The sequence below is a fragment of the Nerophis lumbriciformis genome, linkage group LG37 (assembly GCF_033978685.3).
Source record: "Nerophis lumbriciformis linkage group LG37, RoL_Nlum_v2.1, whole genome shotgun sequence".
NCBI classification, from domain to species: Eukaryota; Metazoa; Chordata; class Actinopteri; order Syngnathiformes; family Syngnathidae; genus Nerophis; species Nerophis lumbriciformis.
The window spans coordinates 6,415,001-6,441,168 of record NC_084584.2 but is presented as its reverse complement, the minus strand read 5'-3'; the positions used below and the strand labels follow the sequence as shown (position 1 = coordinate 6,441,168).

The window sequence follows — 26,168 nt, the reverse complement described above, 5'->3', positions numbered from 1 at the left end:
GTCTCAAGGTTGGCAAGTATGCTTACTGACACCTTGTGGCGATATGAAAATACTACGCGTCATTAGTTTGGGCACTTCCGGGTTGACGATGTTAGGCCAGTTCATGAGACAATTGAGAAGTAGACAAGTTGTGTTAGCTCCTACAAGCCTTGGAAAAGATAAGTATGTAAGTAAACTGTTTAGCTTGTTTATGTAACTAAATGTTAAGGTGGAAAGTGTTTAAATTTGCTTATTGAAAAATTATTTTTTTCAATGGATGTTTTGAGGACTTAAAATGGTCGAAATAGTTTCAACACTCAGAAGTATTTTTTTGATGATAGTACTGTACATTTGTGTGAAGCGAATATTTACATATTGTGTATTACATTTCAGTATGTTCATTGAATCACATAGCTTATACATTTGTCATTGTGTGTATTTCAGTTTAAAAAAAATAAAAAATAAATAACAGTCCAGTGCAAGACAAAAGTACTGTGTTACATGGCCTTTCCTTTTAACAACACTCAATAAACGATTGGGAACTGAGGAAACTAATTGTTGAAGCTTTGAAAGTGGAATTCTTGGCATTACATCACTGGATGACAATTTTAGTATTACTACTTGATGCATTACATCACTGGGTGACACTTTTGGTATTACTACTTGATGCATTACATCACTGGATGACACTTTTGGTATTACTACGTGATGCATTACATCACTGGATGACACTTTTAGTATTACTACTTGATGCATTACGTCACTGGATGACACTTTTAGTATTACTACTTGATGCATTACGTCACTGGATGACACTTTTAGTATTACTACTTGATGCATTACGTCACCGGGTGACACTTTTAGTATTACTACTTGATGCATTACGTCACCGGGTGACACTTTTAGTATTACTACTTGATGCATTACGTCACCGGGTGACACTTTTAGTATTACTACTTGATGCATTACGTCACCGGGTGACACTTTTAGTATTACTACTTGATGCATTACGTCACTGGGTGACACTTTTAGTATTACTACTTGATGCATTACGTCACTGGATGACACTTTTAGTATTACTTAGCATTACGTCACTGGATGACATGACCCATTCTTGTTTTATGTAGAGCTTCAGTCGTTCAACAGTCCGCTGTCGTATTTTACGCTTCATAATGCGCCACACATTTTCGATGGGAGACAGGTCTGGACTGCAGGCGGGCCAGGAAAGTACCCGCACTCTTTTTTTTTTACGAAGCCACGCTGTTGTAACACGTGGCTTGGCTTTGTCTTGCTGAAATAAGCAGGGGCGTCCATGAAAAAGACGGCGCTTAGATGGCAGCATATGTCCGAGACCCCTGTTCTAGAACATTCTCCATTATATCGCTTTATCATTGTCCTCATAAACTTCGCTATCGTTCACCAAACATGTGTCTTGTTGAGTTTTTTTTCGTGCTAGCATTCAGGCTGATAAAAATACCGGCATTACTACTACACAAATATGTTATGTTTATGTTCCAAGGTGTACAGCGCCGACGGAGAGTTCCTGTTCAAGTTCGGCTCTCACGGCGAAGGAAACGGACAATTCAACGCCCCCACGGGAGTGGCGGCGGACGCCAACGGAAACATCATCGTGGCCGACTGGGGGAACAGCAGAATACAAGTACTGTCATACTGCAATACTACCAAGTACTGTCATACTTGGTAGTATGTCTACCATAATTATAGGGCAAAAATGTGTAAAATGTTTCAGGAAAAACTAACTAAAGTAAAGACTTTATAAACAAGTTGTGACAACATTCACGACACATTCGCTGTGTACTTTTAGTGTCTCCAATATTGTCCACACCTGTCTCCATCTATTGTCCACACCTGTCTCCATCTAAACACTTTAACCATCTAAAATAAAGCATTATTACATTAGATTTGAAAAAGATAAATATCAAAATGGCCTTTGTATGCTTTGAATTTTAAGTGGTGATCCTCCTTTACTAGTAGGTGTGTAACTGAGGTGTGTGTTTGTGTGTCAGGTGTTTGACAGCACAGGTTCCTTCCTGTCTTACATCAACACGTCGGCGGACCCTCTGTACGGCCCACAAGGTCTCGCCCTCACGTCAGACGGCAACGTGGCCGTGGCCGACTCCGGCAACCACTGCTTCAAGGTGTACAGATACCTGCAGTAGCCACACACCACAGCAGGGTGGCGCCGTCGCACCAGCGTGTGCGTGAAGGACGTCTTTCATCCTCTCCTCTCCCTCCAGGATTGAACCTTTCTGCCTTTGCTCCTCCATCTTGCTGCGTCAGCGTTTGTCAGACTCCTCCGTCACATTTCTCAAGTCCCACCTGCAGGCCAACTTGTGGAATGACATCATTTGCCAAACAGAGATAAGCCTGAATGTTGTCAAATACTCTATATAATAAGTTGAGTTTGAAAAAGTAATATATATATGTATATCAATGTGAATATTTATCATTTAAGGAAATCAACAACAGCTAATGACACCAAACACCATTTAGAGTGGGAGGAGCTTGTGTAGCTAAAACATGACCTTCTCTGGTTTAATATTAAAGTGTTAAACTCTTAAGTGGAGTTTCTTTACACAGCACACTTTATTTAGCTGTTGCCATAGAAACCAAGGAACTAATTCATTGGAAAAAATATTTTAATGAGCTAATTAAAAAAAAATGTTTTGCTAATGTTTGCATGAAAAACATGTGTTAGCATTCCATGATTAGCATTTGTTACTTACCAAGTTCTATGGCTAAGGTGTACAACTAGAAATTAGCTAAAATTTTTTAAAAAAAAAGTTAGCACGCTAATGTTAGCATTAAAAAGGGTAACGTGTGCCGTACCAAGTTATGTGACTATAAGTGTGAAAATAGCTCAGAAAAAGTTAGTATGTTAACATGAACATGCTAACGTTAGCATGTTAACAACACACTAACATTAACATACTAAAGTTAGCATGTTAACAACACGCTACCGTTAACATACTAACGTTGGCGTTTTAACAACATACTAATGTTAGCATGTTAACAACATACTAACATTAACATGTTAATACACTATCGTTAACATACTAACGTTAGCATGTTAATAACATACTAAAGTTAGCATGTTAACAACACACTAACATACCGGTACTAACGTTAGCATGTTAACATACTAACGTTAGTATGTTAAAACACTAATGTTAACATACTAACGTTAGTATGTTAAAACACTAATGTTAACATACTAACGTTAGTTTGTTAACAACATACTAACGTTAGCATGTTGTTAACATACTAACATTAGCAAGTTAACAACACACTAACATTAACATACTAACATTAGCAAGTTAACAACACACTAACGTTAACATGCTAACGCTAGTATGTTGTTAACATGCCAACATTAGTATGTTGTTAGTATGTTAACATTAGTGTGTTAACATACTAACATTAGTATGTTTTTAGCATGTTAACAACATACTAATGTTAGCATGTTAACAACAAACTAATGTTAGTATGTTAACACAATAATGTTAACATGCTAACGTTATGTTAACATGCTAAAAACATACTAACGTTAGTATGTTAACACACTAATGTTAGCATACTAACAACATACTATCGTTAGCATGTTAACATACTAACGTTAGTATGTTTTTTAGCATGTTAACATACTAATGTTAACATACTAATGTTAGTATGTTAACACAATAATGTTAACATTCTAACATTATTATGTTGTTAACATGCTAAAAACATACCAACGTTAGTATGTTAAAACACTAATGTTAGCATACTAACAACATACTATCGTTAGCATGTTAACATACTAACATTAGTATGTTTTTTAGCATGCTAACAACATACTAATGTTAGCATGTTAACAACATACTAATGCATACTTGCCAACCCTCCCGGATTTTCCGGGAGACTCCCGAAATTCAGCGCCTCTCCCGAAAACCTCCCGGGACAAATTTTCTCCCGAAAAACTCCCGAAATTCAGGCGGACCTGAGTGACGTGTTGACAACACACAACAACAGTGTCTACCGTAAAGCAGTTCGTCTGCCGTAAACAGTAATGTTGTGACACTTTTAAACAGGACAATACTGCCATCTACTGTACATGCATATGTGACCCACCCATAATGTGTCACATTTTTGTGTTGATTTATTTATTTTATTTTGTGGTTTGAATTCGTTTTTGGAGCTGTCATTACACATTTATCAGTATTCACATTGGTCAGTAGGGGGCAGTAGGGCGTTTCTTCCCAATTGAATGCTATCACCTGCAGACCGGAAGTGGCTCGTCATTCTGATGAGCGCGACCAGTCTGTGAACAATTGAAACGTCCTGTGTGCTTTTTCCTCCTGTATAACAGGTTAGTTTTGGTGAATCAACTCACTGAATAATATCCATGTGATCTTTATACACATTCTGATGGTGGAGCCTAACTCTAAAGTGTTTGTGAGTTGTAGTTTGTAAATGAACACTGAAATTCAAGTATTTATTTTATTTATATATATATATATATATATATATATATATATAGCTAGAATTCACTGAAAGTCAAGTATTTCTTATATATATATATATATATATATATCTTAACCACGCCCCCCGCCCCACCCCCGACCACGCCCACCCCCCAACTCCCGAAATCGGAAGTCTCAAGGTTGGCAAGTATGTTCTAATGTTAGCATGTTAACAACACACTAATGTTAACATACTAACAACATACTATCGTTAGCATGTTAACATACTAACGTTAGAATGTTGTTAGCATGTTAACATACTAACATTAGTATGTTTTTTAGCATGTTAACAACATACTAATGCTAGCATGTTAACATACTAACGTTAGTATGTTGTTAGCATGTTAACAACACACTAATGTTAACATACTAACGTTAGTATGTTGTTAGCATGTTAACAACACACTAATGTTAACATACTAACGTTAGCGGGTGTCTTTTACCAAGCTGCAAAATGATCTAAAAAAAAAAAGGAGCATTTTGCCATCTTTTTAAAATATATGTATTAAATGCGAGACTTCCCTGATAAAACAAAGATATATTTACACGTGTAGAGTCTGCATGGCACCAACAGCTGCTCACATGACACAAAGCTTGACATGAAGGTCAAATGAGTCATATTAAAATGGTTGACAAAGAGTAAAGAAGTTCAAAGATTGTCCAGGTAAAAAGTGCAGGCCAAGCTGCCCCCTGCTGGTCCTGGGTGGAACAACAACAAGAAGAAATAGGACATCAGAACAAGGAAATGTTGCAGAGGAGGAAGGCAAACTGCTTTTTATATATATGTCAATTTGTGTGTATACATACACACATATGTAGGTACACGTGTGTATGTGTATATATGTGTGTATATTGTTGCGTTTTGGACCAGTTGTTCCTCCCAGGGAATTCAAGTCACAAGTCGCTCCCAAGCTCTTTACGACACTTAAAGCTGAGTTGAAAAACCACCAGAGACAGAATAGGTATTTTGTAATATATTTGCAAAGCTTTGCAAATATACATATGAGACCAGTCCAGCATAGAACATTCAAATGCGCCCCTAAGATCGTCTGTTCCCCGAAACACCCTCAACCCCTCTTAAGTCCCTGGCAGTCCTGTGTCTCTAGCCAAAACACATGTCCATTATCTCTCTTTCTAACATTCCTCATTCAAGGTTAAGCACACAGTTTTGCAGACAACCAAAAGACCACAATTGGAAGAATAACACTAGCTGTTTTGTAATATGATTATGAAATAAAAAGAAGTAACACTTAAATTCGGATATATGTAAATCCATACATACATATTAGGGTTGTACGGTATGCTGCTATTAGTATAGTACCACGATACTAATGAATCCAAGCCTATGAAAAGTAATCCACTGTAATGATACCAAGTACAGTAGCGTATCAAGTCGATACTACTATGATTACGTCTATTTTTTGGCATCACAACATCTCCTTTCATTTAAAAAAAAATGTATATTATGTTTATAAACTGGACACATGAGGACTTATATGACCAATGTATGATCCTGTAACTACTTGGTATCAAATTGATACTCAAATGTGGTATCATCCAAAACTAACTAACTAAAACTAAAAGTATCAAAGAAGAGAAGAATAAGTGATTATTACATTTTAACAGAAGTGTAGATAGAACATGTTGAAAGAGAAAATAAGCAGATATTAACAGTAAATGAACAAGTTGATTAATAATCCATTTTTACAGTTTGTCCTTTATAATTTAGACAAAATAATAGGTGTATAAATGACACAATATGTTACTGCATAGACTAATTAGGAGCCTTTGTTTGTTTACTTACTACTAAAAGACAAGTTGTCTAGTATGTTCACTATTTTATTTAAGGACAAACTTGCAATAATAAACATATGTTTATTGTACTTAAGATTTTTTTGTTAAAATAAAGCCAATAATGACATTTTTTGTGGTCCCCTTTATTTAGAAAAGTATCGAAATAATTTTGGTACCAGTACCAAAATACTGGTATCGGGACAACACTAACATGTATACGTTAGGTCAGGCTTTTATAATATAAAATATAAAATCTTTATATATATTTTATAACATAAAAGCCCATGACGAGCAGGGAAACCTGCAAAACAGGCTTGTAGGGATGATATTTCAGGCTATATCATCCCTACAAGCCTGTTTTGCAGGTTTCCTGCTCGTCAGGGGCTTTTATGTTATAAAATATATATAAAGATTTTATAACATAAAAGCCCCTGACGAGCAGGGAAACCTGCAAAACAGGCTTGTAGGAATGATATTTCAGGCTATATCATCCCTACAAGCCTGTTTTGCAGGTTTCCTGCTCGTCAGGGGATTTTATAATATAAAATCTTTATATATATTTTATAACATAAAAGCCCCTGACGAGCAGGGAAACCTGCAAAACAGGCTTGTAGGGATGATATTTCAGGCTGTATCATCCCTACAAGCCTGTTTTGCAGGTTTCCCTGCTCGTAAGGGGATTTTATAATATAAAATATAAAATCTTTATATATATTTTATAACAAAAGCCCCTGATGAGCAGAGAAACCTGCAAAACAGGCTTGTAGGGATGATATTTCAGGCTGTATCATCCCTACAAGCCTGCTTTGCAGGTTTCCCTGCTCGTCAGGGGCTTTTATGTTATAAAATATATATAAAGATTTTATATTATAAAATCCCCTGACGAGCAGGAAACCTGCAAAACAGGCTTGTAGGGATGATATAGCCTGAAATATCATTCCTACAAGCCTGTTTTGCAGGTTTCCCTGCTCGTCAGGGGATTTTATAGTATAAAATCTTTATATATATTTTATAACATAAAAGCCCCTGACGAGCAGGGAAACCTGCAAAACAGGCTTGTAGGGATGATATTTCAGGCTATATCATCCCTACAAGCCTGTTTTGCAGGTTTCCCTGCTCGTCAGGGGATTTTATATTATAAAATATAAAATCTTTATATATATTTTATAACCTGACGAGCAGGGAAACCTGCAAAACAGGCTTGTAGGGATGATATTTCGGGCTATACCATCCCTACAAGCCTGTTTTGCAGGTTTCCCTGCTCGTCAGGGGCTTTTATAATATAAAATCTTTATTTATATTTCATAACATAAAAGCCCCTGACAAGCAGGGAAACCTGCAAAACAGGCTTGTAGGGATGATACAGCCTGAAATATCATCCCTACAAGCCTGTTTTGCAGGTTTCCCTGCTCGTCAGGGGATTTTATGTTATAAAATATAAAATCTTTATATATATTTTATAACATAAAAGCCCCTGACGAGCAGGGAAACCTGCAAAACAGGCTTGTAGGGATGCTATTTCAGGCTATATCATCCCTACAAGCCTGTTTTGCAGGTTTCCTGCTCGTCAGGGGATTTTATAATATAAAATATAAAATCTTTATATATATTTTATAACAAAAGCCCCTGATGAGCAGAGAAACCTGCAAAACAGGCTTGTAGGGATGATATAGCCTGAGTGTCCACCCTGAGATGGGTAGGTTGTGAGTTCAAACCCCGGCCGAGTCATACCAAAGACTATAAAAATGGGAGCCATCACCTCCCTGCTTGGTACTCAGCATCAAGGGTTGGAATTGGGGGTTAAATCACCATAAATTGATTCCCGGGCGCGGCCACCGCTGCTGCTCACTGCTCCCCTCACCTCCCAGGGGGTTTATCAAGGGTGATGGGTCAAATGCAGGGAATAATTTCACCACACCTAGTGTGTGTGTGTGTGACAATCATTGCTACTTTAACTTTATATATGTATATATAAATCAGTGTGCATTTTTCCCACTAAAATATGGACTTTAGTTGGGGGCTGGAACCAATTATTCATGTTTACATTGTTTCTTATGCTTCACCAACCCATCAGTTCGTAATTCAAGCCCATTGGATTAAGTTTGTAAATGGAGGTACTACTATATGTTCTAGAGCAGTGGTTCTTAACCTTGTTGGAGGTAGTGAACCCCACCAGTTTTATATACGCATTCACCCAACCCTTTAGTGAAAAATATATATCTTTTTTTTTTCAAATTCAAGACAAAGTTATGTTGGGTTTTTTTACTGGTGCACGAACATCACCTTGTACAAAGAACAAAAGCAACACAGTGCATGAACTCACAACAAATGACACACCTGCAAATCAGTCGGACTTCTGCTGTTGCCGTATCCATAATACGCCGATAGGGAGAAGTTTTTATTTACACGATGAGTCGGGTGTGTCTCGCCCTCCGCCGAACCCCTGGGCCCGACTCACCGAACCCCTAGGGTTCCATCCAACCAAGGTTAAAGGGGAACATTATCACCAGACCTATGTGAGCGTCAATATATACCTTGATGTTGCAGAAAAAAGACCATATATTTTTTTTAACCGATTTCCGAACTCTAAATGGGTGAAATTTGGCGAATTAGACGCCTTTCTATTATTCGCTCTCGGAGCGATGACGTCACATCCTGGCCTGCTGACATCAACTCCAAAACTGGACAGATCAGCTTTCAGGAAAAGAGAGCGGATGAGGGTATGTCTACAGCAGGGGTGCTCATTACGTCGATCGCGAGCTATCGGTCGATATCGGAGGGTGTGTCAGTCGATCACCAGCCAGGCATTAAAAAAATAGTCCTAAAAATGAGCGATCATGAATCTTCACTATGACGTCACTTCCGTCACTTGATTGACATTCACGGCACCCGAGGGTCTTCTGAGATGACGCTGGCTGCTGCCAGCTCATTAAAATGACCGACTGGAAGGCGAGAAACACTTTATTTCAACAGACTCTGGCGTCGTACCTGTCGTCAAAACTCCAAAGACCGACTGCACAGTTGCACAATAAAAGCTCTGCTTCATCCTGCCTGCGCTACCAAAATAAGAGTCTCAGGAAGCTGGCGTGCACAAGCTAGCAAGCTACGGAGTTTGCCGACAATGTATTTCTTGTAAAGTGTATATAAAGGAGTACGGAAGCTGGACAAATAAGATGCCAAAAACCAACCACTTTCATGTGGTATTGGACAGAAAGGAGGACTTTTTTTCTCCTCCATTCGAAAATGCGGACCTTATCAGCACCACTGTCTGATTCCAATCAATGCAAGTCATCAGAATCAGGTAATACACCAACTTATATTCTTGTCTTCATGAAAGAAAGGAATCTATATGTGTTAAACATGCTTGTATTATTTTTAAACACCTTTAACTTGTTAACAATATTAATTATATGTGTTAAACATGCTTGTATTATCTTTAACCACCTTTAACTTATTACCAATATTAACTATATGTGTTAAACATGCTTGTATTATCTTTAACCACCTTTAAGTTGTTAACAATATTAACTATATGTGTTAAACATGCTTGCATTATCTTTAACCACCTTTAACTTATTACCAATATTAACTATATGTGTTAAACATGCTTGTATTATCTTTAAACACCTTTAACTTATTAACAATATTAACTATATGTGTTAAACATGCTTGTATTATCTTTAACCACCTTTAACTTATTACCAATATTAACTATATGTGTTAAACATGCTTGTTTTATCTTTAACCACCTTTAAGTTGTTAACAATATTAACTATTTGTGTTAAACATGCTTGTATTATTTTTAACCACCTTTACTTGTTAACAATATTAACTATATGTGTTAAACATGCTTGCATTATCTTTAACCACCTTTAACTTATTACCAATATTAACTATGTGTTAAACATTCTTGTATTATCATTAAACACCTTTAACTTGTTAACAATATTAATTATATGTGTTAAACATGCTTGTATTATCTTTAAACACCTTTAACTTGTTAACAATATTAACTATATGTGTTAAACATGCTTGCATTATCTTTAAACACCTTTAACTTGTTAACAATATTAACTATATGTGTTAAACATGCTTGTGTTATCATTAAACACCTTTAACTTGTTAACAATATTAATTATATGTGTTAAACATGCTTGTATTATCATTAAACACCTTTAATTTAATAACAATATTAACTATGTGTGTTAAACATGCTTGTATTATTTTTAAACACCTTTAACTTACTACCAATATTAACTATATGTGTTAAACATGCTTGTATTATCTTTAAACACCTTTAACTTGTTAACAATATTAACTATGTGTTAAACATGCTTGTATTATCATTAAACACCTTTAATTTAATAACAATATTAACTATGTGTGTTAAACATGCTTGTGTTATCATTAAACACCTTTAACTTGTTAACAATATTAATTATATGTGTTAAACATGCTTGTATTATCTTTAAACACCTTTAACTTACTACCAATATTAACTATATGTGTTAAACATGCTTGTATTATCTTTAAACACCTTTAACTTGTTAACAATATTAACTATATGTGTTAAACATGCTTGCATTATCTTTAAACACCTTTAACTTGTTAACAATATTAACTGTGTTAAACATGCTTGTATTATCATAAAACACCTTTAACTTGTTAACAATATTAACTATATGTGTTAAACATGCTTGTATTATCTTTAAACACCTTTAATTTAATAACAATATTAACTGTGTGTTAAACATGCTTGCATTATCATTAAACATCTTTAACTTGTTAACAATATTACCTATATGTGTTAAACATGCTTGCATTATCTTTAAACACCTTTAACTTGTTAACAATATTAACTATGTGTTAAACATGCTTGTATTATCATTAAACACTTTTAACTTGTTAACAATATTAACTATATGTGTTAAACATGCTTGTATTATCTTTAAACACCTTTAACTTGTTAACAATATTAACTATATGTGTTAAACATGCTTGTATTATCATTAAACACCTTTAACTTGTTAACAATATTAATTATATGTGTTAAACATGCTTGTATTATCTTTAACAATATTAACTATGTGTTAAACATGCTTGTATTATCATTAAACACCTTTAATTTAATAACAATATTAACTATGTGTGTTAAACATGCTTGCATTATCATTAAACATCTTTAACTTGTTAACAATATTAACTATATGTGTTAAACATGCTTGCATTATCTTTAAACACCTTTAACTTATTAACAATATTAACTATATGTGTTAAACATGCTTGTATTATCTTTAAACACCTTTAACTTGTTAACAAAAACATATATTTCATAAATAAGTAAATATAAATGATATATATGAATGAGGTAGATCCCCACGACTTGATCAATTGAAAAGTAGCTCGCCTGCAGAAAAAGTGTGAGCACCCTTGGTCTACAGAATATAGGGAATAAGCGGTAGAAAATGGATGGATGGATTATACATAAACTGTGTTTACCAATAATTTAGCTTAAAAACAATTTTTTTTTTTCAATCATTCGAGTACATTCGAGTAGTCTTGTGTAATGCAGTATTTTGTGTCTATTTAGGTATGGTTAACCTGAGTGCTGAAATCGTGGAAAAATATATGTTCTTATCGCGCCTGTATGCACTCTCAAAGTGCATGTTGTTGCCAAATGTATTTCATATGCTGTAAACCTAGTTCATAGTTGTTAGTTTCCTTTAATGCCAAACAAACACATACCAATCGTTGGTTAGAAGGCGATCGCCGAATTCGTCCTCGCTTTCTCCCGCGTCGTTTTCATCGGTTTCGCTTGCATACGCTTCAAACCGATATGGCTCAATAGCTTCAGTTTCTTCTTCAATTTCGTTTTCGCTACCTGCCTCCACACTACAACCATCCGTTTCAATACATGCGTAATCTGTTGAATCGCTTTAGCCGCTGAAATCCGAGTCTGAATCCGAGCTAATGTCGCTATAGCTTGCTGTTCTATCCGCCATGTTTGTTTGTGTTGGCTTCACTATGTGACGTCACAGGAAAATGGACGGATGTATATAACGATGGTTAAAATCAGGCACTTTGAAGCTTTTTTTAGGGATATTGCGTGATGGGTAAAACTTTGAAAGAAACTTCGAAAAATAAAATAAGCCACTGGGAACTGATTTTTAATGGTTTTAACCCTTCTGAAATTGTGGATGGCATTCCACCCGGAAAAGGGTGGAGTGCCATCTCCGGGTTGGGGAGGAGATCTTGCCCCAAGTGGAGGAGTTCAAGTACCTCGGAGTCTTGTTCACGAGTGAGGGAAGAGTGGATCGTGAGATCGACAGGCGGATCGGTGCGGCGTCTTCAGTAATGCGGACGCTGTATTGATCCGTTGTGGTGAAGAAGGAGCTGAGCCGGAAGGCAAAGCTCTCGATTTACCGGTCGATCTACGTTCCCATCCTCACCTATGGTCATGAGCTTTGGGTTATGACCGAAAGGACAAGATCACGAGTACAAGCGGCCCAAATGAGTTTCCTCCGCCGGGTGGCGGGGCTCTCCCTTAGAGATAGGGTGAGAAGCTCTGCCATTCGGGGGGAGCTCAAAGTAAAGCCGCTGCTCCTCCACATGGAGAGGAGCCAGATGAGGGCACGTCCGACCGGTAGGAGGCCGCGGGGAAGACCCAGGACACGTTGGGAAGACTATGTCTCCCGGCTGGCCTGGGAACGCCTCGGGGTCCCACAGGAAGAGCTGGACGAAGTGGCTGGGGAGAGGGAAGTCTGGGCTTCCCTGCTTAGGCTGCTGCCCCCGCGACCCGACCTCGGATAAGCGGAAGAAGATGGATGGATGGATGGACTTTTTTGTATTGGATGTTTATCTTTATTTTTGCACATTTTAAAGCAAAATAAGCAATACTTTTACTTTTGAAATGCTTATACTATTGCAGAATATTAAGATTTGCACTGGATGTTTACTTTTGTATTTGCACATTAAAAAGCAAATAAGCTACTTTTAATTTTGTTAAATGTTAAAAGTTTTAAATGTTTATATTGTTACAGAATATTTTGTCATGTTGTTGTCAATGTTGACTGAGTGGCCATACTTTTTTTTTTTGTAAATAAGTCATGCCTTTTGAAAAAACTGGCCTAAATTTATTTTTTCATCTTCATTTTAAATAAAAAAATAATCGGTAAAAGGAAAAATAATCTGTAGATTAATCGAAAAAAATAATCTATAGATTAACCGATTGATCGGAGAAAAAAAAATCTATAGATTAATCGATAGAAAAATAATCGTTAGCTGCAGCCCTAGTGGCCATACTTTTTTTTTTTGTAAATAAGTCATGCCTTTTGAAAAAACTGGCCTAAAGTTATTTTTTTCATCTTCATTTTAAATAAAAAAATAATCGGTAAAAAGAAAAATAATCTACAGATTAATCGAAAAAAAAATCTATAGATTAACCGATTAATCGAAAAAAAATAATCTATAGATTAATCGATAGAAAAATAATCGTTAGCTGCAGCCCTAGTGACCATACTTTTTTTTTTGTAAATAAGTCATGCCTTTTGAAAAAACTGGCCTAAATTTATTTTTTCATCTTCATTTTAAATAAAAAAATAATCGGTAAAAGGAAAAATAATCTATAGATTAATCGGAAAAAATATATCTATAGATTAACCGATTAATCGAAAAAAATAATCTATAGATTAATCGATAGAAAAATAATCGTTAGCTGCAGCCTTAGTTTTAACCATTCTGAAATGGTGATAATGTTCCCCTTTAAGAACCACTGTTCTAAAAGATATCTTCTGAACCCCAAGCACCTTTGGTAGTCGTCCTCCCTGGAGTCTAACACACACTAAGCAGACTTTACAGCTCTGTGGTCATCCACCTCTTCTAAAGGGTCTCCTTGACACTCCTTTGAGCAGTCAGGTGTGAGTAGTCGTCAGTTATGGTGAAGCTACCGCATAGTCCATAGTGGATCTAACATAAGAGCGAGAGAACCGGTTTCGAACATCATCCCTAATGTCATCTGAAAGAACTTGGGATTGACCAGCGTCTTTTATTCCCCGAGAGGAAGACTGGTTTGACGCAACACTCCCAAACTTAAGGTCCTTTTAGGGTGGGAAGGGTGCTAAGTTAGGCGTGGAATGTGACGAAGTGATGTCAGAGCCTCTTTCACTGCCATGGTCTCACTGGGGAGTCCCCCAGCAAGACCTCGCAGATTGTGGATAAGGATTGTTTGCGAGGGCGAGCGGACCCCTTCCAATTGGTTTGTCTGCTCTAGTTGTCCGTTCTGGTTCTCAAAGACCAGTTGGTTAGTTCCATGTTTTAGATTTCAGAGAACCGTACAAGAGAGAGGCTCTTAGAAAGTTAAGAACTGGCACTGGACTAAGAAATGTGAGACACTTGTAAGACTTAACGTGCAGGTGGTGCTCTTACCTTAGTAGTAATGGCAGATCTGCAGCCGGCTGTTGGGGTCGTACTTCCCCGGGCTGAAGAAGGGGCAGACGGGCTGGTCGAAGCAGGTGTCGAACAAGAACAGTTTCTTCATGGTGACGGCGTCGTAGAAGCTCAGGCGTCCGTTGTCGTAGTCCAGGTAGACGCCCACGCGGGGCGAGTTCCAGTAGTCGGCCACCGGGATGCGGCCGTCCTCGCCGTTGGCGTAGAGGCGGTCCTGCAGGCACAGGCTCCAGTAGCCGGCGGAGGGCGTGAGCGTCACAAAGCCCTTCCTGTTGCTGCCCTCGGTGGTGACGCCCAGGTACCACACGCCCTTGTCGCGCACGTCCACCTCCCAGTAGTGCTGCCCGCTGCAGTACTGCGCCGTCGCCAGCACGCCGCAGAAGCGCGTGAAGCGCTCCGGCAGGTCGGGCTCCTGGTTGCGCACCAGCGCCTCCTCCACCTTGGTGTCAAAGTCCGAGATGGTCAGGTTGGGGTGCGCCGTGTTGGGGTCCAGCGTCAGGTTCTGGGGCACTAAGCACAGACGGGTTATTGGTGTAGAACTTAGGAAGACTGATGTGGTGCAGAATGCTGGACTTTGGGGGAAGGGGGATGAGAAACTGAAAAGAACCTCCTATGAGAATGAGATCAATCAATGTTTATTTATATAGCCTGACGAAGGCAGATGATTAAATATATCCATATTTGTGTGTTACTTCTTTTAAACCATAGTCATAGTACAAAAACAGCTAGTGTTCTTTATTTGTTATCTTTTGGTTGTCTGCAAGTACTGTGTGCTAACCTTGACTTTAGGAATGTAAGGAGGACAGATACTCCTTTTTCCTTATCTGTTCCTGTGCCCAGCTGAGGAGGACAATGGGCATGTGTTTGGGCTGGAAAGAGAGACACTTTATAGAAGAGAAGGTTTCCATTTTTTGGATCAGACCATCTTAGCTGCGCGATTGAATTGTTCTATGCTGGACTGGTCTCATTCTATTTCCAAGGCTTTGGAGATAAAATGACAAAATACCTATTCTGTCTCTGGTGGTTCTTCTACTCAGCTTTACTGTCATAAAAGAGCTTGGGAGTGGCCAGCAGCTTGAATTCCCTGGGAGGAACAACTGGTCCAAACGCAACAATTCCTAAATCACAAGTGTCTCAAAGGGCTGCACAAGCCACAACGACATCCTCGGTTCAGAGCCCATATAAGGGCAAGGAAAAACTCTCAACCCAGTGGGATGTCAATAAGAATGACTATGAAAAACCTTGGAGAGGACCGCAGATGTGGGTGACCCCCCCCCCCCCCCCTTTACGGGAGACCGGATGCAATGGACGTCGAGTGGGTCTAGCATAATATTGTGAAAGTCCAGTCCATAGTGGATCTAACATAATAGTGTGAAAATCCAGTCCATAGTGGATCTAACATAATAGTGTAAGAGTCCAGTCCATAGTGGGTCTAACATAATAGTGTGAGAGTCCAGTCCATAGTGGATCTAACATAATAGTGTGAGAGTCCTGTCCATAGTGGATCTAACATAATAGTGAGAGTCCAGTCCATAGTGGATCTAACATAATAGTGTGAGAGTCCTGTCCATAGTGGATCTAACATAATAGTGAGAGTCCAGTCCATAGTGGATCAAACATAATAGTGTGAGAGTCCAGTCAATAGTGGATCTAACATAATAGTGAGAGTCCAGTCCATAGTGGATCTAACATAATAGTGAGAGTCCAGTCCATAGTGGATCTAACAAAATAGTGTGAGAGTCCAGTCCATAGTGGGTCTAACATAATAGTGTGAGAGTCCAGTCCATAGTGGATCTAACATAATAGTGTGAAAGTCCTGTCCATAGTGGATCTAACATAATAGTGAGAGTGCAGTCCGTAGTGGATCTAACATAATAGTATGAGAGTCCAGTCCATAGTGGATCTAACATAATAGTGTGAGAGTCCTGTCCATAGTGGATCTAACATAATAGTGTGAGAGTCCAGTCCATAGTGGATCTAACATGATAGTGAGAGTCCAGTCCATAGTGGGGCCAGCAGGAGACCATCCCGAGCGAAGACGGGTCAGCAGCACAGAGATGTCCCTAACCGATGCACAGGCGAGCGGTCCACCCCGGGTCCCGACTCTGGACATCCAGCACTTTATCCATGGCCAGAGATATTCGTAAGTGTTCTTTTTTAGTCCATAGTCATGTTTAAAGCAGCTAATATTTTCCCATGTGAACACTTTGGGTCTTGATCTTATGTCCTCTCGTAAACTCTGTTTCACCTTGAAGGCGCTGGAATGTTTATTGGGAGTATAATGTACTCCCTTTTTTACCGTATCAGTTCAGAACAATAAGGCTGGATTTCTTTCTGGGCGGGTGGGGACTGTTTTCATACTAATAAGCTGACTTATTCCGTTTGATTTTCAGACCGATGCTGCTATTATAGCATTGTGAGGGCTGGTCTCCTAAAGCTTTAGTAAAACTTGATAATATTGCTATTCTGTCTTGGTGGTCCTTCTTACTCAACATATGTCATCTAGGGATGATGTTTGATAAGAAATTATCGAGTTCGAGCCCATTTTCGAATCCTCTTATCGAACCGATTCCTTATCGATTCTCTTATCGAATCCAGATAGGTTGTTGCATATGGAAAAAAACACAATATTTGGTTGAACAAAAGCTCACTTTTATTTTATAAGAAAAAACTAAACTAAAATAAATAAATAAATAAATATTGACTGTTACCCCCCTAAAAAAAGTAAATAAATATTGACTGTTGTTACCCAAAGTATATTAAGTGGGATTTTTCAGAAAAACAAATATATACAGTAACACAAAAACAACCTGTCTGTGATCACTATAGGTGTATAAATAATAGTGTTAAATAAAATCAGTCCTGAAATAATACAGCTCTCCAAAAAGTGCACTTCTGCTGCTATTGGAACATACTAACTACACACACTATGACACTAAGAACACCACAGTCATCAATCAACAATTCTTCTTCCAAACAATTATTTCGATGGTGGAAATACACAACTGGCAGCCATTTTAAGTCCTCAAAACATCCATTGAATCAGTGCACAAAAATCGTTTTTCAATAAACATCTTAGTATCAAATGTAACCACTTTCCACCTAAATATTGAGTTACATAAACAAGTTAAACAGTCTACTTACAGACTTATCCTTTCCAAGGCTTGTAAGAGCTAACACAACTTGTCTACTTCTCAATTGTCTCATGAACTGAACTGACGTCGCCAACCTGGAAGTGCCCAAACTAATGACGCGTAGTATTTTCATATCGCCACAAGGTGTCAGTAAGAGTCTACAATCAAATGGGCGAAACACTGCCGCCCCACAGGGCATTTCCTGTGGGACGGGATTCGTTCCCAGGGATTCGAATAAAGAACCAACTATTTTTCTTTACTATAGTGGCCTCGATAACGGGAACCGGTTCTCAAAAAGGGATTCGAGTCCATGGAATCGGTTCTTTTCTTATCGAACAACCGGGAGAACCGGTTTCGAACATCATCCCTAATGTCATCTGAAAAAACTTGGGATTGACCAGCGTCTTTTATTCCCCGAGAGGAAGACTGGTTTGACGCAACACTCCCAAACTTAAAGGGGAACATTATCACCAGAACTCTGTAAGCGTCAATATATACCTTGATGTTGCAGAAAAAAGACCATATATTTTTTTAACCGATTTCCGAACTCTAAATGGGTGAATTTTGGCGAATTAAACGCCTTTCTAATATTCGCTCTCGGAGCAATGACGTCACAACCATTCTGAAATTGTGATAGTGTTCCCCTTTACAGTCCTTTTAGGGTGGGAAAGGTGCTAAGTTAGGCGTGGAATGTGAAGAAGTGATGTCAGAGCCTCTTTCACTGCCATGGTCTCACTGGGGAGTCCGCCATTTTCTCAAACACCGAGTCAAATCAGCTCTGTTATTTTCCGTTTTTTCGACTGTTTTCCGTACCTTGGAGACATCATGCCTCGTCGGTGTGTTGTCGGAGGGTGTAACAACACCAACAGGGACGGATTCAAGTTGCACCAGTGGCCCAAAGATGCGAAAGTGGCAAGAAATTGGACGTTTGTTCCGCACACTTTACCGACGAAAGCTATGCTACGACAGAGATGGCAAGAATGTGTGGATATCCTGCGACACTCAAAGCAGATGCATTTCCAACGATAAAGTCGAAGAAATCTGCCGCCAGACCCCCATTGAATCTGCCGGAGTGTGTGAGCAATTCAGGGACAAAGGACCTCGGTAGCACGGCAAGCAATGGAGGCAGTTTGTTCCCGCAGACGAGCGAGCTAAACCCCCTATCGACCCTAGCTTCCCTGGCCTGCTGACATCAACTCCAAAACTGGACAGATCAGCTTTCAGGAAAAGAGCGCGGATGAGGGTATGTCTACAGAATATATTAATTGATGAAAATTGGGCTGTCTGCACTCTCAAAGTGCATGTTGTTGCCAAATGTATGTCATATGCTGTAAACCTAGTTCATAGTTGTTAGTTTCCTTTAATGCCAAACAAACACATACCAATCGTTGGTTAGAAGGCGATCGCCGAATTCGTCCTCGCTTTCTCCCGTGTCGCTTTCGTCGGTTTCGCTGGCATACGGTTCAAACCGATATGGCTCAATAGCTTCAGCTTCTTCTTCAATTTCGTTTTCGCTACCTGCCTCCACACTACAACCATCCGTTTCAATACATGCGTAATCTGTTGAATCGCTTAAGCCGCTGAAATCCGAGTCTGAATCCGAGCTAATGTCGCTATAGCTTGCTGTTTTTTCCGCCATGTTTGTTTGTGTTGGCTTCACTATGTGACATCACAAGAAAATGGATGGTTAAAATCAGGCACTTTGAAGCTTTTTTTAGGGATATTGCATGATGGGTAAAATTTTGAAAAAATCTTCGAAAAATATAATAAGCCACCGGGAACTGATTTTTAATGGTTTTAACCATTCTGAAATTGTGATAGTGTTCCCCTTTACAGTCCTTTTAGGGTGGGAAAGGTGCTAAGTTAGGCGTGGGATGTGACGAAGTGACGTCAGAGCCTCTTTCACTGCCATGGTCTCACTGGGGAGTCCCCCAGCGAGACCTCGCAGATTGTGGATAAGGATTGTTTGCGAGGGCGAGCGGACCCCTTCCAATTGGTTTGTCTGCTCTAGTTGTCCGTTCTGGTCCTCAAAGACCAGTTGGTTAGTTCCATGTTTTAGATTTCAGAGAACCGTGCAAGAGAGAGGCTCTTAGAAAGTTAAGAGGAGACAAAGAAACAAGCAGGAGAGATGAGGGACAGACAGATAGTGCTTTATTGATTCCTTCAATAAAGTACTATCTATTTGTTTGGGAGGGGAAGTTTTCTCATACTCACTGGTATGCAGCACGTGCATCATCTTCTTCCACATGATGAGCTGGAACGGTCCTGAGAAGTCCGTGAACTCTGTGGGATAGTTGACTGGCTCCAGATCAGGGAAGGGCTTGCTGTGGACCACCCTGACCAACAAGAGACAACATTACAGCAAACATCATGTGACATCTTCTACATTGAAACCATGTTGGAGACACTTCCTCGTGATACTTGCTGGCTCTCAACCGAGGCGTACACTTCCCTTCTCTTGCTTCTTTGTCTTAACCTTTGGAGCCTCTTCTTGCACTGCTCTCCAAAATGTAAACTATGGAATTGATCAACTGGCCTCTCGGGTTCGGGTGAACCTGGCGGTCCTGAACGGAAACGTTTGTAGCCGGACACACGATGGCAACAATTTCAGGCGCCATTTTCAGTCCAAGACATCTATTAGGAACATCTGCTGATTGGAGTAAGCTTTGCCCGGCTGTCTCCACTAATTCGGAAGATGCTGGCATCCGATCTTGGTACTCCAAGGCTCCCACAAATGGGCAGAGCTGTATACATTTTGAACTGAATCGCAAACTAGACAACATGTTGGAATAATTGTTTGTAAGTTATCACAAAAGAAACGTTGTATTACATTATGTTCCTGATAAGAAGATGAATGCAACAAGAGGAAGAAGGCTCGTGAAACGCCACTGTGATTTCAACACGGACAGATGGCAGGATCTGCTCAACTTCCAGAGGAACTCTCTTTGAAGTGTTAAACGAACTCTCTTTGAAGTATTTCACAAACTCTCTTCCAACTATTTGGTAACCGAGGTCAACGCTATTTACGACCCGCTGCCCTCTTGAAGTCGCTGTGGTCAGGAGACGGGAGGGGTTATCCATTGTCCTCCAACACCTGCCCCAGCTGGATCCAGGAAGAGCCCAAGCCCGAGACATCCTCTTCTCGGTCTTCAATGTGACCAAAAACAATGACTGTTTTACATACTTCCCATTCCTGCTGTGACATGTGTTGGTGCGTGAACATTGAACATCTAAATAAAAGAGGGGACGAAAACCTTCTTTGTCAGAGCGTGGTGCAGGACTGTACAGAGAGTGCAGTGGCCATGTCTCTCCTCAATATTGAGTCCAAATTGAATTCTGTCTCTGTTTGATTCCTTGCCTTTTGTCTTGTTTAATAGATGTCCTCAGTGTTTGAACGTGACACAACATCTCTGAGAACCTTTCCGCTCTGCAAGGCGAAATGATGATTCATTTGAGAGCCAAACTACTGGAACGCCCTAACCAAAACAATCCTTCTCTACAATTGTGCTCCCTCTGCAGCGGCCTGGCGAGGTCTTGCAAACACACCAAGTGAGACCACGGCAGCAAAAGACGCTCAGAAATCACTTCCTTCACGGACACCTGGGTTGTTTTGACTGCGTTACTACACAGGTGGTAGGATGGACTACACAGCAGTGCCCCTGGTGGATGACTTGAATATTGTATGTCGGAATATGTGCTTTTGTTGTATGAGGGTTCTTGGTCTTTGTGACGTCAAACAAAAATGACAATTATTTTGTAAATATTTATGCTAATGCCTCATGGCCCATTATGCAAATTAAGACGGAAACCCCAACCATCACGACAAAGTGTCTCCAAACTTATGTTATCATTTGTGAACAAATTAAAGTATTTGGACACTTTCCCAGGCGTCTCTAGACTTTTGATTAGCATCAATATCATTCATATTACCATAGGGCAGGTGGACTTTTTGAGATGAATGAAAGACCCTTACTCATTGAAGGTCTCAGCCAGGCTCTGAAGGAGGGACAAAAACAGACAAAAGTATGATACTCCTCGTGAGAAATAGACAATCTTTGTGTGTGTTCTTGTGTTTCTAGCCTTCTTGAGACATGAGGGAAAAGTATCTTCCATATGAGGAGGTGTGAACAAGTGATGACATAAATCATGGTCCCAATAACATTGCATCTAATAGACAATGTCTCATTTGCACCCCCTGCTGGTGACATCTATCAAAATTAGGAGGAGTTTTTCAAATTGGTCAACATATGAAATAACAAGTGTGTGTAAGAAATTGAAATGCACCCCCTTTGGCCAAAATGAATTTAAAAAAAATATGTATACAGAGACATACTGTAATAACTTGAAGTAAATAATGACGATTCAAAACCAATTACAAACCAAAAAATGAACTAAAAGCAGTCTTTTTCTCACAATGTGTCGACGTTTTTCTTATAAAATTGGGAACAATTTCTCATATTCTTTCTGTTTCTGTAATATTGCAATATTTTCTCGTAAAATTGTTACTTTTTTAATGTAAAATTATACATTTCTAATGCAAAATGGCGACATTTGTCATATAAAATGCTGACTTTTATCACAATATAGCCCATTTTTTTGTTGTTCTTGTAAAATAGTGACATGTTTTGAGTAAAATCATGACTTTTGTCATCATTTTGCCAATAAAAATGTCAGATTATTATTAGAATATTGCCAACATTTGAAAGTTTTCTTATAAAATTGTGACTTTTGTCGAGTAAAATCACGACTCTTTTCATAAAATTGCAAAAAATTTAAGCTTTTCTTGTAAAATTGTGACTGTTATTGAGTAAAATTCCAACTTTGATCATAACATTGCACAAATGTTCCGTTTTTCTTGTAAAATCTTGACTTGTGTTGAGTAAAATTACGACTTACTATATATACTGCCAAAATTCTAAGTTTTTCTTGTGAAATTCTGACCTTTTTCTTGTGAAATTCCAACTAATTTTTCACAACAATCTTTTTTATATTTGCATAGTATGTATATATTATTAATGTTGTAAATACACTTCTTTATATACTGTATCTAGAAAGGCTGGTCCTCAAAGGTTAGGCATTTTTCTCAAGTAGGTAACAAATACAAGAGTGTGTGTGTGTTGTATTTCTAGCCTTCTTGAGACATGAAGAAAGAAAAGTATCTTCCATATGAGGAGGTGTGAACAAGTGATGACATAAATCATGGTCCCAATAACATTGCATCTAATAGACAATGCCTCGTTTGCACCCCCTGGTGGTGACATCCATCAAAATTAGGAGGAGTTTTTCAAATTGACTGAGTCCCTTCTGGTCAACATATGAAATAACAAGTGTGTGTAAGAAATTTAAATGCACCCCCTTTGGCCAAAATTAATTTAAAAAAATTATGTATACAGAGACATACTGTAATAACTTGAAGTAAATAATGACGATTCAAAACCAATTACAAACCAAAAAATGAACTAAAAGCAGTCTTTTTCTCACAATGTGTCGACGTTTTTCTTATAAAATTGGGAACAATTTCTCATATTCTTTCTGTTTCTGTAATATTGCAATATTTTCTCGTAAAATTGTAACTTTTTTAATGTAAAATTATACATTTTTAATGCAAAATGGCGACATTTGTCATATAAAATGCTGACTTTTATCACAATATTGCCCATTTTTTTGTTGTTCTTGTAATATAGTGAAATTTTTTGAGTAAAATCATGACTTTTGTCATCATTTTGCCAATACAAATGTCAGATTATCATTATAATATTGCCAACATTTGAAAGTTTTCTTATAAAATTGTGACTTTTGTCGCGTAAAATCACGACTCTTTTCATAAAATTGCAAAAAATTTAAGCTTTTCTTGTAAAATTGTGACTGTTATTGAGTAAAATTCCAACTTTGATCATAACATTGCACAAATGTTCCGTTTTTCTTGTAAAATCTTGACTTGTGTTGAGTAAAATTACGACTTATTATAATACTGCCAAAATTCGACGTTTTTCTTGTGAAATTCTGACCTTTTTCTTGTGAAATTCCAACTAATTGTTCTTATATGTGCATAGTATGTATATATTATTAATGTTGTAAATACACTTCTTTATATATCTAGAAAGGCTGGTCCTAAAGAGGTAGGCATTATTCTCAGGTCTCCAGAAGGTAAGAAATACAAGAGTGTGTGTGACCCACCTCAAAGCTGGTCTTGGTGTTGATGTGGTTGTGGATCTCGGCGATGCTCTGGGTGGCGGCGGCCACCTCCGCCTCCGCCTCCTTGAGGTTGTCCTCCAGGGCGGCCACGGCGGCCACCTCGTCGGCGTCCAGGTGGTCGAGGAAGGAGTCTCTCTCGTCCAGCAGGAACTGGACCAGCACGCCCACGTCGGACTGGATCTTGTCCTTCAGTCGCTGCGTCTTCACCTGAGGGTGGCAACACTTTTATTGCACCTTTTGAGAACGTTGATGGAATGCAAGGTTGTCCCAACATTTATTTTGATTCTTTTCAAAATAAAGGAGACTACCAAAAAATGTATTGATGTTTCTTATTGCAATCAAAGAATAATAATGTCAAAAAATAAAATAGTGAATTTTTAGTAGGAAGTAAACAAACTCCTAATTGACGTATGTAGTAACATATTGTGTGATTTACATTCTAATATTTTGTTTACATTATGATTATTAATCCACTTGTTCATTTCCTGTTAATATCTGATTACTTTCTGTTTTAACATGTTCTATCTACACTTCTGTTAAAATCTAATAATCACTTATTCTTCTCTCTTTTGATACTATACATTAGTTTTGGATGATACCAGACATTTGGGTATTGTCAGAAAGTATTTTAGTTTGATCTTATTCTGACGCAGTTTTAAGATGCTAGGTTTCCTGTGCTCTTATTTTGGCGACGCTATTTCCCCTATCCTACCACTAGAGGGCGACATAGACCATGTCTAAATCAACAGTCTCCATTCATTTCTAATGGACTGTTTAAATAGTCCATTAGCGATAATAATAATAACGATACAGGTGTAAAAAAAAGGTTACATTTGAAATAAAAATATGTACATTTAATACATTTTTCTTATAAAAAAAATTACAACTATCGACATGGATCGATATAAAAAACTGATATCGCGATACAGTTTTAAAAAAAGGTTACATTTGAAATAAAAATATGTACATTTAATACATTTTTCGTATAAAAAATATCAACTATTGACATGAATCGATATAAAACACTGATATTGTGCTATGGTTTATAAAAAAAAGGTTAAATTTGAAATAAAAATATTTACGTTTAATATCAATAACTATCGATATAAAATACTGATAAATATTTTAATTTCTATAAAAAATATCAACTATCGACAGGGATCGATATAAAACACTGATATCCATCCATCCATTTTCTACCGCTTATTCCCTTCGGGGTCGCTGGAGCCTATCTCAGCTACAATCGGGCGGAAGGCGGGGTACACCCTGGACAAGTCGCCACCTCATCGCAGGGCCAACACAGATATCGCGATACAAAAATAAATATAAAAATATTTACATTTGATATATTTTACTTATAAAAATATCAATAGCTATCGATATAAAATACTGATATCATGATACGGTTTTAAAAAAAATAAAAAGACAAGTATTTGCATTTAAGATATTTTTCTTATAAAAATATCAATAACTATCGACATGGATCGCTATAAAACACTGATATTGTAATAGTTTTAAAAAAGGTTGCATTTGAAATAAAAATATTGACATTTTATAAATTTTTCGTATAAAAAATATCGACAACTATCGACATGATATCAAACACTGCTGTCGTGATAGTTTAGAAAAATGGTTACATTTGAACTAAAAATATGTGCATTTAATATATTGTCCGTATAAAAAAATATCAATAACTAACGACATGGATCGATATAAAACACTGATATCGCGATACAAAAATAAATATAAAAATATTTACATTTTATATATTTTTCTTATAAAAATATCAATAACTATCGATATAAAATACTGATATCATGATACGGTTTTCAAAAAAATAAAAATACAAGTATTTGCATTTAATATATTTTTCTTATAAAAATATCAATAACTATCGACATGGATCGATATAAAACACTGATATTGTAATAGTTTTAAAAAAGGTTGCATTTGAAATAAAAATATTGACATTTTATAAATTTTTCGTATAAAAAATATCGACAACTATCGACATGGATTGATAAAAAACACTGCTGTCGTGATAGTTTAGAAAAATGGTTACATTTGAACTAAAAATATGTGCATTTAATATATTGAC

At 37.7% G+C, this 26,168-nt stretch overlaps 2 protein-coding genes across 7 annotated transcripts in view; one reads left to right on the top strand and one right to left on the bottom strand.

The window, feature by feature from the left end:
- trim3b (tripartite motif containing 3b) overlaps nt 1-2,518 on the top strand; it is a 76,478-nt gene extending 73,960 nt beyond the window's left edge. For 2 of the 6 annotated variants that reach the window (XM_072912606.1, XM_072912607.1), the window contains 2 exons: nt 1,499-1,639; nt 2,007-2,516. In XM_072912606.1, coding sequence (XP_072768707.1) covers nt 1,499-1,639; nt 2,007-2,159 — 294 coding nt within the window. In that variant the 3' untranslated portion in view covers nt 2,160-2,516. Of the gene's footprint in view, nt 1-1,498; nt 1,640-2,006 lie in introns of all 6 variants that reach the window. The other 4 variants (XM_061931337.2, XM_061931338.2, XM_061931340.2 and 1 more) reach the window with 4 other exon arrangements.
- A 2,470-nt stretch (nt 2,519-4,988) lies between these two features.
- Nucleotides 4,989-26,168, bottom strand: part of trim47 (tripartite motif containing 47) — a 41,400-nt gene continuing 20,220 nt past the window's right edge. The window contains exons 5-9 of the mRNA XM_061931342.1: nt 24,053-24,277; nt 21,849-21,871; nt 20,090-20,211; nt 14,721-15,251; nt 4,989-5,201 (exon numbers count right to left, since the gene is read on the bottom strand). Of these exons, the coding sequence (XP_061787326.1) occupies nt 14,722-15,251; nt 20,090-20,211; nt 21,849-21,871; nt 24,053-24,277 (900 nt within the window). The 3' untranslated portion in view covers nt 4,989-5,201; nt 14,721. The remainder of the gene's footprint in view (nt 5,202-14,720; nt 15,252-20,089; nt 20,212-21,848; nt 21,872-24,052; nt 24,278-26,168) is intronic.